This window comes from Phocoena sinus, chromosome 12, assembly GCF_008692025.1.
Source record: "Phocoena sinus isolate mPhoSin1 chromosome 12, mPhoSin1.pri, whole genome shotgun sequence".
In the NCBI taxonomy this organism is placed as follows: Eukaryota; Metazoa; Chordata; class Mammalia; order Artiodactyla; family Phocoenidae; genus Phocoena; species Phocoena sinus.
In genome coordinates, this window is record NC_045774.1 from 18880420 (window position 1) to 18895675 (window position 15256).

The following is a 15256-nucleotide window of genomic DNA, read 5'->3' on the forward strand; positions in this document are numbered from 1 at the left end:
AACTGGCACATGGGAAGTATTTAAGATTAGCCTTTAAATGACTGAATAAATGAATGAATAAGTGATTGGCTTATACCTCTAATAAATAATGAAAAAGGAACTGCTCAAATGGAGTTTTTTTTATTACTTCTTATTCAGCCACCAAATATGTGCACTTTTGCCATACAATGTCTAAAATATGGGATTTGTCTTTTCTATCTCTCAGCCACCCCTCTAGACTCAGAAAGCTGAATTCTGGTCCCTGTCTCCTAGTCACATAACATGCCTCTAATTACTTCTCACTCCAGAGTTACATGCACACAGCTGCCAAGATCATCTTGATGGCCTGTGGGCTCCTCAAGAGAAGGGAATCATGCCATATTTTCATTGTTTTCAGATCATAGTCATCAATAAATGTACCAAGAACACACAGTAGCTGGCCAATGAACGAGTGTTGAGTTGAATCTTTTTTAAAAATGTAATTCGGCCACTCAAGGAATGTCAGTGTCTCCCTTTTCTAATACCTTTGAAATATAAGCTCTTTGGTCAGTGATTCACTTAGTCCCTGGTCCTTGTTTCTGCACCTACGTTTGACTGTTAATAATCTCTTACATAAGTCCGCCAAACAAGGAAGGCAGCCTCTGTGCCATCCCCTGCTTACATCCTCATTAATGTCCACATAATTGTTTGTTTTGGAGAGAGGTTTCAAGTAGGGCAGATACATCATCTAATTTGCTTTCCATCTGACTTGCTTTCTACAAGGATTATTATGGCTGCTGTTTAGAGAATAGATTTTAAGAAGGATAAAAGAGAGAGTGTGTGTGTGTTGCTTAATCCATGGCTTTAACATGCCATAACAATAATAAATAAATAAATATATTTTAATAAAAGAAAGGATATTCCTTTCCATTTAGAATATCATCTTTCCTCCATCAGCCCATCTATGTCACTACTTTCGAGTCCTGACACATGCTCCAGGAAGTATTTCTGGTGCAGTGAGCCCTTTGAAACACTACCTTATTTGGAATTCTCTATAATTAAAATATACTTGGTAGTTTATTACCACAAGTTAGTTAGCTTTTGTCCTCTAGTTGTTTCACATGTATATGGTAGATATGTTTCATTCAGATACTTTTTAAAAATTCTTAAATTATTGTCTCTATGTTTTAATCTCCCCCATATCACAGGTATTGATATTTTAAATTATTTTTACACTAACTGATATTTCTTTTGCATGGAGTATACACTCAATAACTGAATAATGTATTGTCTCATTTTTGTTACCATAAAACACTTTTTATGACAGCTCTGAGTCATGATAAGAGATTTGATATTTCTCTGAAATTGTGCTTGAAAGACCAAGACTTCCCAAGACACAGGGACTGTTTTGATTCCTTTTACATCCTGTGTACATGGTGCTCTGTTTATTGTTAGTAAGACTAGATGACCCGCTGCTTCACACAAGGTTATGATTCAATTCCATATACACTGTAGGAGTCTTAAAGTATTTATGACATAGGAAATCAAGTGTTAACTTTACGACTACGTTTCTGAAGTAACTTGAAATGGATTTTTTAAATTTAGGCTTTGTTTAGAAAAAGGACAAAAGAAAGAAAACAGCATCGAGAGAATATAATGAAGGAAAAGTAATGATAAATCAAAGGAAACAGAGAAATTTGCTTCAGAAGGGAAATGCCTGGAAGACTAAACAGAATAAAGATGGAAGACTAAACAGAATAAAGACACTGGTCCTACCTAATTAGGACTGTAGGAAAATCAGCTGAGGGAGAGAAGGGCTAGTCCTACCCTCCTGTGTCCCCATGGCACCCAGCATGAGAGCTTGGGCAACAATGGACTCTAATTGCTGATACAATTTTTTCCAGCTACACCATGAGTTCCTCAAAGGAAGGGGCCATGTTTAAGTTTCTTTTGCTTTCACAGTGCTAGCATAGTTATTGGTACATATTAATTTTCAATAATTACTCAATAATGTATGTGAAAGAAAAGAGGGAAATAATATGGAATATTACATAAGCAAAAGAAATGAAAATGAAGAATTCAAAGAGAATAAAAAATAGAAGGAAATTGAAGAGAGCCTTGAAAGAATTATAGAAAAAGATCAGTTAGGAAAATCCCTACATAGTAATTATTACAGGGGAAATGTAAAAAAAATCATATAGGAATAGAAAATGATCACAAAAATGGACATACATTGAACGAGACCATGTGCAAGGCCCTCTGTACAGAATTACACTAAACCTCACAAGCACTCCATGGAGTGAAGTTAATTATTTACATTTTGCCGATGAAGAAACAGCTGCAGAGGGGATCAGTAACTTGTGCAACCTCAGGCACAATATCACAGTTATTTTTCAAGAACGAAGCTCTTCCTTGTGCAAAAACAGCTGTCAGAATGATGGCATGTTATGCTGAGAACCAAAATTATATCTCAGAAGTTGGCAGATACATATTTACTTAACCAACATTTATTTAGTGGCCCAGTGTGCCAGACGTGGTGCTATGCATGCGGACAAATAAATGAAAAGACCTGATGATCACTGAGGTTAAGAAGCTCAAAATCTGACGTAATGTAATACGTACACTGCTAGAAGGAGCAATGAAATGCTTATGCAGGGCATATGCATCAATCGTTCATCCATTCATTCATTCACATTATGCATTCACAATCAGTGAATAAAACAGATCATATCCCCATCTTGAGGAGCGCCATCCTAGAAAGGGCTTTGAGAAAACTACAGCAAGAAAGAGGAATAGGGTTCAGGGCAGCGACCAAGGTGAGGCAAGCCTAGTGCCTAGGGACCACACTTAAAGAGGACCTTAAAACCCTCAGCGTTGTGCACATGCCCACCCTGCACTTGCAGGATGTTGATGGGGGGGCCACTTTAGGGTCTGTGCCCTAAGTTCTTCACTTGCCTCATCTCAGTCCCAGTCTTGATAGGGAGGAACGTGGAATTGGGGATTGCAATTTTGCATATGGTGGTCAGGTAAGGCTTCACAAAGATATGCCATTTGAATAAAGACTTGAGAGAGGGAAAGGGAGTAAGTCCTGAATATATCTGGTGGAAGAGAGTTCTAGGCATTGGGATCAGCTAAAGAAAAGACCCAGAAGTAAGAGTCCAATGTGTACTCATGCTATTGCCTTCCTTCTCTACTTTCCTGTATGTGTGTTATACTTCAATAAATATTTACTTAAAACAGAAAATGAGCCCTGCTTTGGCCACTGCCACCTGCAAGACACAACAGCTCTGCTGCGTTCCTTCTCTGCCCGGTGTCATTGTGATTCAGCAGCAGGTCCTATCAGCACCTGTCCCCAGAAGTGGCAGACAAGCTAGATCTGAGGCTAAGGTGATCACCAAAAAGTTCAGTAACCAGGAGACCATCTTAAACACTGGTCAAAGCATGAGAGGTGAAGGTGTAGGTATTACTCAGAGTGGCTGTGAATAAATTAATGATGATTCCATAGAATTTCTCATTATGACAGTGCTTGCAAAGTTTTCTCTCATCCAGACACACTATAATAATTTCATGCTTTCACATACATAATAAAATACAAAAGGAGCCCAGTATTTTGTCTTTAACTTTTTTCAAAATTGTAGCCAGTATGCTTTTAGTAGCTGGGGCAGATCACATCATCATTATGTAATCATAAGCTTCTCAGATAAGGAATTTTGATATTCCTGTGGAACAATTTTTGTTGAGAACCTGCCATCCTGCAGTGGAATTTAGAAAATATTACATAATGAAGGAACTATGTCATTGTTTCACTGGTTGCCAAAATGGTTGCATTCACTATGAACAAGTTCAATGGGTAGTTCGTTTTGATTCACAAAAAGGGGAAGTTGAGGTGAACAGGACAGCTGTGGTTGGTGATGTTACTGCTAACTTTCTTAGCTGGTCTTCTGGCCACGTGAGAATCGCCCTCATTGCTTAGAAGACAAAAGCTGAGGTATGAAGTTTCATGATATCTGCACCTCAGTTCAGATGGTTCAGGGAAAAAATAGTTAACTCAATTCTGAAATATATAGTTTGTAAAAATATGTGTATCTGGGCTTTTCTCCACATATCTAGGGTTGTATTTTACTATATGACAATATGGCATGTGTAATGAAGAGCCATTTATGATATGGTCTCCATAATTCTATCTTGATAGGCCAGGTGAGAAGGGGGAAGTAGTGATTTCTACTTTCCATGCCTAAAGTCCCAGACTCAAACCATCACCTTGGAGTAAAGAATTCCAAAAACGAACTAAACGGAAGAGAAAACTAGAAGAGAAGAGAGGGGAAAAGAAAGAATAGGAGGCGAATGAAAGCAATCCCCATGGACCCTTTCCCTGGGATTCTCTGCCGGTTTCCCCATCTCTGTCAGACTCTCCCGACCACCTTCACTAATATTTATTGCCTGCTTAGTTCTAGATTCTGTTCCCTCAGCAATTTTAAAGTGGATCTCTATTTTTAATTTCGTTGTAAACTATTAAGAAATTCAGCTTTAGCGATTGAAACTTGCATTTGCAGGAAATATGCCAGTTCACATAATGAAAGATGGTTGAACATGTGGCTGTGGGTTAAGAGCTTTGGATTGGCTCCAAGCTCAGCTCGGCATTTCTTAACCACTAGCTGAGAAAGCTTGGGGCAAGTGATTCAAGCCCTCTGGGCCTCTGACTTCTCATCCACAAAACGGGGTGATAATATCTGCTTTAAAAGGGTTGTTTTAAGGAATAATTGAAACGATGTCATCCATTCTTGTACTTGGACGAGAATATGCCTGATCAATGTCAGTTCCCGATCTCTATTGCCTCCCTTCTCCTTTCTTTCACTTTCTCCCCCTTGCCTTCCCACCCCTTCTTACCTCTTTCCTGCCCTCCCCACACCAAGGAAAATAGCAGCAGGCTTGGTGTGGGAGACCAATACTAGTGCCAGGCCCTTGCTGTTTGCTTGCAGATCCATTGTCCATAGTTTACGTGCTGCCCTCAAATTCTTTTTGCCTGACCTGTCTCTTAGGCCCTTGGCCCCTGGTTCTTGAGGGTTCTGGATGCTTCTGCAACTCCTACCTCAGAGCCTACCACTACTGTGTCATCTTCTGGCATCTCCAGGTGACTCTCTCTCCCCCGGACGAGGCACTGGGTTCTAGAACTGCCTCCTTGGCAATTCAGCACAGCAGGAGCCCAGACCAGACTGTGTAAGACCCACAGAGACTTCTCCCCCTGCTGCTTCCAAATTCAAAGAAGGTCCACATAGCAGGACATGGACACTGGCTTCCCCAGCAGCTGCCTAAAGGGGTCAGATGACGTCACTTCCTGTGAGCAAACACTGACCACAGGAAGCAGAAAATAGAATGGCAGGAGTGCATACATTTTTCTCCCTTCCTTGCTCCAACAGACAGTCCGAGCAGCCTGTCCAGAGACCTCCGTGAGGCTGAGCTGTGCTCAGTGAGGCAGCATCCTGCCAGTGACGCTTCACCTTAGTGGTAAAGGTGTTCCGCCATGCTTCTATGCCTCCCTTCCCTTTTCCTCTCACTCTTGCTCCCTGGGACTGTATCTCCCAGTAATGCGTTAGCACTTAAACCTTGCTTAGCTTTCAGGGTTCAAGGTAACCTGAGCTACGTATCTGCGCACTACATTGCTCAGGTCTCTTTCCAGCATCTTCTCCATACAGTTGGCAGAATGGAAGGACCTAATGGGAGACTGAAGAGCCGGAGAGAGGAGAAGCCTCGTATCAAGGTATCCTCCCCTCCCACCTCAGGAGGTGTCTAGGTAGTATCTGTGACCTTCCCTGTGTCCCTCTAGCCCAGAGGTGGGAATGATTCCTACTGTTGCTCATCTCTGAGTTGCCTCATTGCCCCTTTTTACTTTTTTTTTTTGTGGTACGCGGGCCTCTCACTGCTGTGGCCTCTCCCATTGTGGAGCACAGGCTCCGGACGCGCAGGCTCAGAGGCCATGGCTCACGGGCCCAGCTGCTCCGCGGCATGTGGGATCTTCCCGGACCGGGGCACGAACCCGTGTCCCCTGCATCGGCAGGCAGACTCTCAACCACCTGCGCCACCAGGGAAGCCCCCCTTTTACTTTTATAACCAGTTTTTTACCTTAAGTTTCTTCTGTTGAACCACCTGGCATGGGTTCTTTCTTCCTGACTGAAACCTGACTATATAAGACACAACAATAAAAGTTTGATTTTATTTACCACTGTTTGTGGTATGACTGAAATCAATTTCTCCTCCATAAAATATTATATTTATAAGATATTATATTTATATTTCTGAAATCAATAACATAAGAAAACTGGACTTTTAACTACTTCAAAGGAAATTACCATAAGAAAGTTTTATGGGTTATCACAAAGAAGTCAAATGGTTATTTCAACATTTAAGTGGCATTTGATATTTAAAGTGAATAATCCTTTCCTAAAGGTTATGTTTCTCAGTTAATACAAGTGCAAGTCCTACAATCACCTTTAAGTTGCTCCCTCCAGTCTCTGTAGTGGCTACTGAGAGGACCTGGCTCTGCATCCTGAACCTGGTAGATGGCAAATTAACGATGTAAGAATATAAATGCTATTATTTGGTAAATGGGATTTCAGATTTCATTTGTTCCATACCTCCCGTGGTGCTTATGGGAAACGAAACAAACATCCCCCCCTCACCCCCACTCCAGGTGTTATTGAGAACGGGCAAACTTTTATCCTGCAGGGTACACAGTACTATGAAAATTGGACCACCAAGAGATTTGCATTTATAGCAAGTGCTCTGTAATGGCTCAGCAAAGATTTCTGGGATCTCCTTCGATAACACTGCATGGGTGTAATGCAAATGTGATGCCAGAAATACTTCAGTGTCTAGCTTAAAGATGCATGCAGACAGCCTTTCCTCTGAACTTGGGGGTGGGGGGAAAGTCTATCTTCTGGAGTATACAAATGGGACTACACATGGCATGTGAGCTCCCATTCATGGCCTGCCAGCAGTCAGAGTAACAGGAGGGAAGTCTGAAAGGGAGCTAGGGTGCAGAGTATCTTTAGATTGATTTGTTTTCTCTTGCCAGGGTTGTATTTGTTTGTTTGTTTTTCTTATACTCTGAATAACCAAACTGTGTAGTTTCATAAACTTTTTCACAGCAGTTGTCTGCACTAAAGATTCAATGCTGCCACCCATGCTGGGGAGGAGGTCTGAGATGAACATGTGACACCCTTTGGGTCACAGGAGAGCATAAAGCCCAGGGCTTCTGGGCTGTCCCAATCATATGACTTCAGGTCTCCCTGGTTCTCCCTACCATCCAGAGAAGATAACTAACCCAGAATCCACTGGTCTGGCATCCTGTGGTAAGAGTCAAGGAGAAGTTTTAGGCCTCTCAATTTCGGAGGATATATTCCTAATACCACCAGAGAGCCCCATGTGAAAAATTCCATCTGGATAAGAATCAGAAATGGATTCTTGGGGAGAAGCAGCACTGACGTATGGCCCGTACACAATGGTTTGCCTGGAGTCATTCTTACACTACTGAAATGCCTTCTGTATGGTTGGAAACTAATGGTGTCTCTCCAAGCCCCTGATTGCCCCATACTACCCTATCCATGTAAGATTCCTCACCTAAATCTTCCCATGATCCAACCACTCAAGGATTAAACGTGGGCATAGCAGGAGGCCTCCAGCACCCTGTCACAGCACTAAAATGGAGTTCATTCTGATTGGTTGGTTATCATGACAATTATTAAATATTTTTAATATCACATCTGCAGAGAAGGCAGTGACATTTGCAACTAGGGTGAGTTGCCTCAGAAGTTTTTTTCACACTCAAAGTGACGGATTCTACTGAGAGCTTGAGTCCACCCAGACAGCTCTTCTCAGCTGCTAAACGATGTTGCAGGTTCCAGATCTTCCACATCCTTTGATCAGCAGTGATAAAGCTTTTCCAGCTGCTGTACCAGCACTACTAGACTCTTGCCCTAAAGGCCCCTAAGTATACTTCTCAGGGCCTCTCCCTCGCATGGCTGGTTCCACGGCTCCTGCGAATGGCGTAGCAGCGTGGCCACGTGGCGAGAGAGCAGAAGCCTCACACCGTATACATTCCAGCCCCAGCTGTGCCTTGTGACATTTACTTGACGGCTTGTCTGCTCCCAGAGATGAGTCACAGACAATTAGAGATGGGAAAGACCTATTAGGTCATTTAATCCACACTCCTGCCAGTTCACAATCACTCCCCTACGCTCCATTTCCTAGTGCCTCAGCCAGTCTGGTTTCTAAATAGCATGGGATTCAGAGAGTGCTCTTTCCATGTCTTCTTCACCAAGAATTCTCTCTACTCCATTCAGCCAAATGTCCAGTATATGAGGTTTATTTACTCTAGTTTTAAATATACAGTAATATCATGATCACTCACTTGCCCCAACCTGGAAAAAAACAAAACAAAACCAAAAAACTTCTGGGAATAATTAGAAGTGAAGACTCTCTCTTGGCTGGAAAATACCAGTTTCAGGAAAATTCAAAGAACTTGGTAGAGAAAAGAGAAGTGGTAAGCAATGCTTTTGTGTTACCTCATTTTAGCTTCTTTTATTTTAGTTATACATTTATTTGGCATCGTTCAGTTTCTGCTTTCTTTGACAATAGCTAGAACTATGAGTAAGCAGTATCATTGGCTTTGGTTTCCGCGTTTACTTCTGTCTTAATTTTTAATTTGATTATTAATCCCCTTGCTTTCTATATCGTATTTAAGATTGCAGCTCATCATTACGATTCAAATAAAGACTATTCTAAATATCCCAGTGGTTTGCCTATTCCATTGCCCAGTCTTTCTTTGTCTTCCTCATTTTTGCTAAACACAAGGACAGAAAGAGTACGCCTGGTGCACCCTTTCTGGACAGTCTGGTCAAAGAAAAATGTCTGTGTTTTTCTTTGCTTATGCCAGGCAGGAGGTCTCCTCATGGACACTGTCCAAGAATGCATGTGTGGCTGGCTTACCTTAATTTGACCCTTTAAGCAAGGCTCACTGCACACAGACCGTACCATTCCACTCTTGTTCATTTGGATTTTGTAATCATCAATGTTCAACACCCCTTCATGCCAAGTTCCAACATGTACATAGTCATAGCGATTAGCTTCAGTGTACTGCAGATTCATGATATCATACCTACAAAGAAAACAACATGTGTGTCTTGGAGAAGATGGACATGATGTAGAAACCAAAGGAATTTAGTAAATAGGTAATAATAGAGAGAAGAAAGAGAAAAGTTAGAATCATCCCATGTCCTAATGCCAGCTACTGTCAATATTTTAGTTTATTTAGTTATGTATCCTCTGATTTTTCAAAATGTATATTCCATTCTTGTCTCTGTTTGTGTATCATCCATATTCATTAAAGAAGATATTATTCTTGTACTTTTCTCTCTGCTTATTCTCAAAAAAATCTATATGTGCTGAGTCGATCACCATATCCTTCAAATCATTATTCACTAGATTATTCTTTGATCAAGTAACAATTCTTCAGAACACTAATTTTTAGCTTAAGTATTTTTATTCAAAATTCCTTTTTCACATTCAGTTGCCATTTTAATTACACTGGATTAAAAGAGGTGAGTTTTACCAAGTCTGGAACTTATTTTAGGTGCTAATAGAGCACGAAATCTGAGAAATGCACCTTTAATTAGCAAGGATGTTTGGGATTTAACATCTTGAGCATTGACATTTAAACTGGTCTCTTCCTTGATCAGGACAAACATTTCTGAATCCAAGTAATTGGTGTCAGTTATTTCAGTTATTTCAAATGCTGCAATGTTGCACAATGGTTAAATCTACATTTAGAAATCTTCACTGTAGCCAGAGTGTGTTCTGGGGATCAGATACATCATTTCCCAGTGTGGGCAGTGGAGAGCATTTTCCAATTTGGTGGAAAAAACACAGCATTTGACATTAGTATGTATAAGCTGGAATCTCTTTCCTAATGTTTTAATAGTAGATTATACTACCTAGGAATGTCACTAAACTCTGTAAGGCTCACGGGGTTCTTGTGGGAATTTACTAACATAAGGCTGTTCGCAATTGGGAGAAATACATATGTAAGGCAATATCACTATATCATTCATATTAGTAGCACTATTAATGTGCTAAAACACTCTGGCTATTTCCGTACTATAAGAAAATGAGAACATCTTTGTGTTGTCATAGTCATTTCTCTCTTGGTTATTGACAGTTCTCTGGTATTCTTCAATCTTCTTTCCATGTTGCTATTTACTCCAAGGAAATTATAACTCAAGTGGCAGTTGCCCAAAAATGGATGCCTGACTCTCCCTCAGTGGCTCTGCAAAGTGGGGTTCTTTCCTACAGTACCTGTGCATTTTTCACTCTCCTGCACTAGAATATGGGACAATATCTCTTACTCTTTGTGCGTGACCCAAAGAAATAGCTGGCAATTAACTAACACATATTCCTCTTCCTCAGCTCTCTTCCTCCCCTCCCTAATATCCCTACCTAACCCATCTCGGAATTCTTTCCCTCTAAGCCTGATACAGACTCAGAATCCTCCTCAGCCCAGCACTCCAGGAAGCTACTAGCAATCAGCCTTAGCTGGCATCTGAAACCTATTGGCCATATCTGGCCTAGTTCTTTATCTAGACAGCTAATATCTTTTAATAGCTTTGCTGCCTGTTCTTAATGTGCAAACGCATCCTGTCACCCACAGGATGGCTAGTGGCTTCTCCACAATCAGATTCTGGCAATTTCTATAAGTAGCAGCTCCCTAAAGGGAAAGGGGATTCTCGGGGCATAAAGGAAGTCTTTCCCCTACTTTTCCAGGTGAACAAAACTTACGTGGAGTGAGAAGAGAGAACGGTGCAACTGGAGCGCGTTATTCACCTCTCTGCTTTCTGATTTTTGGTTAATAGAGGGGTCTCATTCCTCTGGTTGCTGAGACAAACCAGAATGTTCTCAGAGTAGCTGTCTGAGTGATATCCACGTGGGTATTAACTGTGGGCTGGTGGCTCGCATTCATCTTGCTGATCAAGGACACTAATCTACACCTGCAATATTTTCCCATTGTAAGGTCCTTATGGTTACAGAGCCTGCTGTGTTTGGTATGAGTAATTCCCTTTTTCATTTCCTTTAATCTTTATGTTTTACTCCATATTACATTGTGAAATCTCCTTACATACTTTCAATGCAGGCTTAGGTGTAATGCGAGCTTTAGAATATCTTTTTCCTATAAACCAGTTTCCTAAGACTTTTATTTCAACTTCCTCATTTCAATAGGAGAAATCAGTTCATGCTTAATTAGCATTTAGGAACTGAAAAATTCACAATATTTTGGTATGAAAACATACTTTTGAAAAGTTCCAAAAGCTGGAGAAAAAAAAATGCTTGAAGATACCAAGGGAAAAACACTGACTTAATAAAAAGAGGCCTTCTCCAGTGCTGTGTGTGTTAAGGAACACTGCTCTTTTCTCTTGACCCCAGAGTCCCTTCTAGCACGTTGGTGGTTATTTGGAATATCCTCACGCTGTGAATTACAACTTTACAGCATCCTTTCAATGCATTCAATCTATATTGCATGATGATTAACTAATTACAAGAGGGACCAAAAGCGTGAATGATGGTGTGACAGGAGATAGAAACAGAGGGAAGTGGTTGAAATAGAAATTGAATACAGATGAAGCTGACCAATTTCAAGCCTGTGGAAATGATCCTTGAAAAGGGACCCAGGGGAAAACTCTTGATTTAAATACGTAATTAAAGATGAAGGAGAAACAAGCTAAAATTGTGGGCCTATATTTTGGATAGTTTACAAATAGAGAGAGGAGGAGGAAACTCATGTCTACGCTGTGTGGGAAATGCATCTGGCCCTGTCCTAGGCACATTGTGTATGTTATAGAATCATGAAGGAAGGTTTCCATTCCAAATCCAATCCTTGATAGAACCTGGTTTCCAGTAGAACCCAGGATTACAACCACGGGTTTAAAGGGGGGCGGGGTGGGGGCGGTCAGTGCTCTGAATCACTTTTTCCTCCGGTACCATTTCTTAAGGTGCTCAGCTCCTGGAAGCTTTCCACACGCCCAGGCCCTGCATCATTCCATTCTTCCCACTCTCATTTTCATCTAAAGCTGCTCTCACCTCACTGGCAGCTTGGAAGGAATCTGATAAATTCATCGCTTTAATTGCTGAGTATTACTTATAGCATTTATCCTTCCTGGAGCTGTTGGATTTTGACAGGGAGAATGCACTCAGGCCCCGCAAGGCACTCTCTAAACGTAGAACTTTAAGCTTACATGAAAGGAAGATATATGTGAAGAATTATTTAGGGTCAAATAGTCTCTTACAGCACATTTGAAATGACATTAAGAAGGTTGCCAGCAACTCTGCCTAATTGTAGGATTAGCTAAAAGGCAGCTCGATGCGGCAAAAATATGACAAGTGTCAATTCAGACTGCACGGCCTCTACCTGCACGGCCTCTACCTGCACGGCCTCTGCCAGCACGGCCTCTGCCAGCTACTCTCTGCGTGACTCTAGGCGAGTTTCTTCATTTCTCTGACACTCAGTTTTATCATCTGTAAAAGAAGATGATGATATGCCTATAGCGATGAGGATTAAATGATTTGATGATCTGTTTTATCACCACATATGCTTTTCTAAAATCTCTCACTTTGCAAAATTATGTACTGAAAGATGACAGGGCTTAGGAGGGAAAAAAAAAAAGATTGTGGGCACACTGTGCAGTAGCCAGACTGAGGGCCTTTTTTCTTTCCTGTTGCAGGTTTTAAGTTTTATCCCACTGTTCTGATCATCCCTTGCCTAAGAAAATTCCTATGAAAGAACACAACTACTGTTTATACTGATATCATTCTCTGCATACCAATTACATATGAGCTAACTGGTACTATAAAAGCAAGTGTGGCAGAAGAGACTGTATATAAAATGACTTGGGAAAAATATATATAGTTAGTTAGATTTTATTTTCCTTTGCTTCTTGATTAATTCTTTGGAAGCCATAGAGACTCAATACCAGACAGAAAATTCTTTTCTTTCTTGTTCTAAGAAACATGTTAGCAGGAACATAAGTTAACCTGAAAAAAAGGGATACATATGAAGACTTGGTTCCCGTCATATATTAAGTTCTTTAAGCAGGAATAATATTAAAATATTCCACAACCAGTATAGTATTGGGACTAATCAGTTAGAAGGAGGCTGACCTGCTGTTGGCAGTGCCAGGGAGAATCCTGCTGGTCAGGTGTAATCTCCTTAGTGTCTTGGGCTTGCAGGGAGGTCCCAGGCATTCTAAGGGAAGACCAGGGATGACAGCTGTATGTGTGTGTGGGGAGGTAGAGGGGTGGCACTGGTAGGATGCAGGATTGTGGGTATTTACCAATAAGAAGTTCTTCAATGTTTTATAATGTAATTTCCATCTAACATTAGCCCTTTCTTTCTAGCTATCTCGTTGTATCTATCCTCGTTTGCGTCTATCCTCGTTTGTGTCTATCGTCGTGGCACCCAGAAACCATGGAACCAAAGGGAGCCAGAGTATCCATCTGTCTGGCTCGAAGAGGATCACAGGGTTATTTAGATCCATTATGGAAAAGACTGCTTTACCTTCCAGGAGCATCCCCTTTCTCATCAAACCACACCTCCTCTCCAGACACACCGATGAACGTGGACTTGATGAGGAAGTCCAGGAGTTTGCTGCCATCGATGGGCTTCATGGCATCACAGAGGCCCACATGGCCAGGGCAGAGGGCATGGTGCATGTTCTGTAGCCCATGTGCCATGGCATAGATGGCGTTGATGACAAACCCCATCTTACTGTCCTGGACATAGTTTTCTTCTAAGCTTTCATTGCCTGTAACATAAAAACAGATCACTACCAAGGTTGCAGTAATGAAGTCTAAACCTGCATGTTTAATTCCCAAATGCTTTTCAGGGCTCTCAGAAGAAGGGAAAGCCAAACCTACCTGTTCAAGCTTTGTATTTGTGACTATCTCTGCTGTACTCTATCTGAAAATAGTTCATTCAATTTTATTTTCTGAATTCAATAACAGCTTTATAACATATAAAACAAACGCCACAGAGGTGAAAATAAAGAACTTTCACATACTGCAAGGAAATCCTTAAGGAGCAATGAAAATAGCTCTTATTTTCTCTGGGTTCACAGAGACTTATATTAAAAGTCTCCCTATATCACAGTCCTGGAAAAGCATTTTTTATATCCTTTGTGACAATCCACAATCCATTGTAAATCAATTTGTGCATTATCTAAACCCCAATATTTTCTCTTGATGATTCCACTAATTTTATCATCTCTAGAACCAAAAAAACCTAGAGTAAAAAGAAGAACTAGGTAGTATGAATTTCTTCTTCTATATGGTTGGTGGTACAGAAATATTTGAATAAGATTTGCTAATTATTAGAAACTCAGGTAAAATGTTTCTTGATGGAAGAGTCATACTACACATTTAATCTAAACCTTTAGCTTTATGTGTGAATTTCAGATACTCTGCGATCATTTCCACCTATGTCACAGGTGACAGCCTGAATAGGTCACTGAACCCCAAGGTGTCTGGGCTGGAGAATAACAGAGTATCTTAGGAACTTAGAGAGCTTGAAGTACTTAGAAGAAATGGTAAAGAGTTTTGACTTTGACATTGAGCTTGAGATGAAATAAGACATTTACAAAGAGTTCTATTTAAGGCTAATCTATTTAGGTATAGTTGAAAATGTAAAAAAGGTACATGTGCATCTACTCTAAGAATGAGATACAAAATACCCAGGTCAGGTTGAAGGGGGGACAAATTCCATTTTTTTTTTTTTTTTTTTTGCGGTACGCGGGCCTCTCACTGTTGTGACCTCTCCCATTGCAGAGCAAGGCTCCGCATGTGCAGGCCCAGCGGCCATGGCTCACAGGCCTAGCCGCTCCGCGGCATGTGGGATCTTCCCAGACCGGGGCACGAACCCGTGTCCCCTGCATCGGCAGGCGGACTCTCAACCACTGCGCCACCAGGGAAGCCCGGACAAATTCCATTTTAACTCATCTTCCAGTGTTGCTTAATAAGAACTTGTTAAAAGTGTGATTTGCTAAAGTAATATTTTCCTAATTGAAAGAACACTTCCCAAGACGAAATAGGAGTAAGAGAGGCAGAAGGGGCATTTTAAAATCAAACTGCACAGAATAAGTCTAGAAGTTATGTAAAGCAGAAAGCAAACATCCTCCTTGAAAAAACTGCAAAGTCATTGAAATAAGGTAATTTATGTCTGCCCCCCAGAACCCCTGGGTCTTAAATGTTAGTTTGCTTT

At 41.0% G+C, this 15256-nt stretch overlaps 1 protein-coding gene across 2 annotated transcripts in view; it reads right to left on the reverse strand.

The window, feature by feature from the left end:
• Nucleotides 1-15256, reverse strand: part of GRM1 (glutamate metabotropic receptor 1) — a 365040-nt gene that overhangs the window by 50594 nt on the left and 299190 nt on the right. For both annotated transcript variants that reach the window (XM_032651301.1, XM_032651302.1), the window contains exons 4-5: nt 13559-13805; nt 8944-9112 (exon numbers count right to left, since the gene is read on the reverse strand). In XM_032651301.1, the coding sequence (XP_032507192.1) occupies nt 8944-9112; nt 13559-13805 (416 nt within the window). The remainder of the gene's footprint in view (nt 1-8943; nt 9113-13558; nt 13806-15256) is intronic.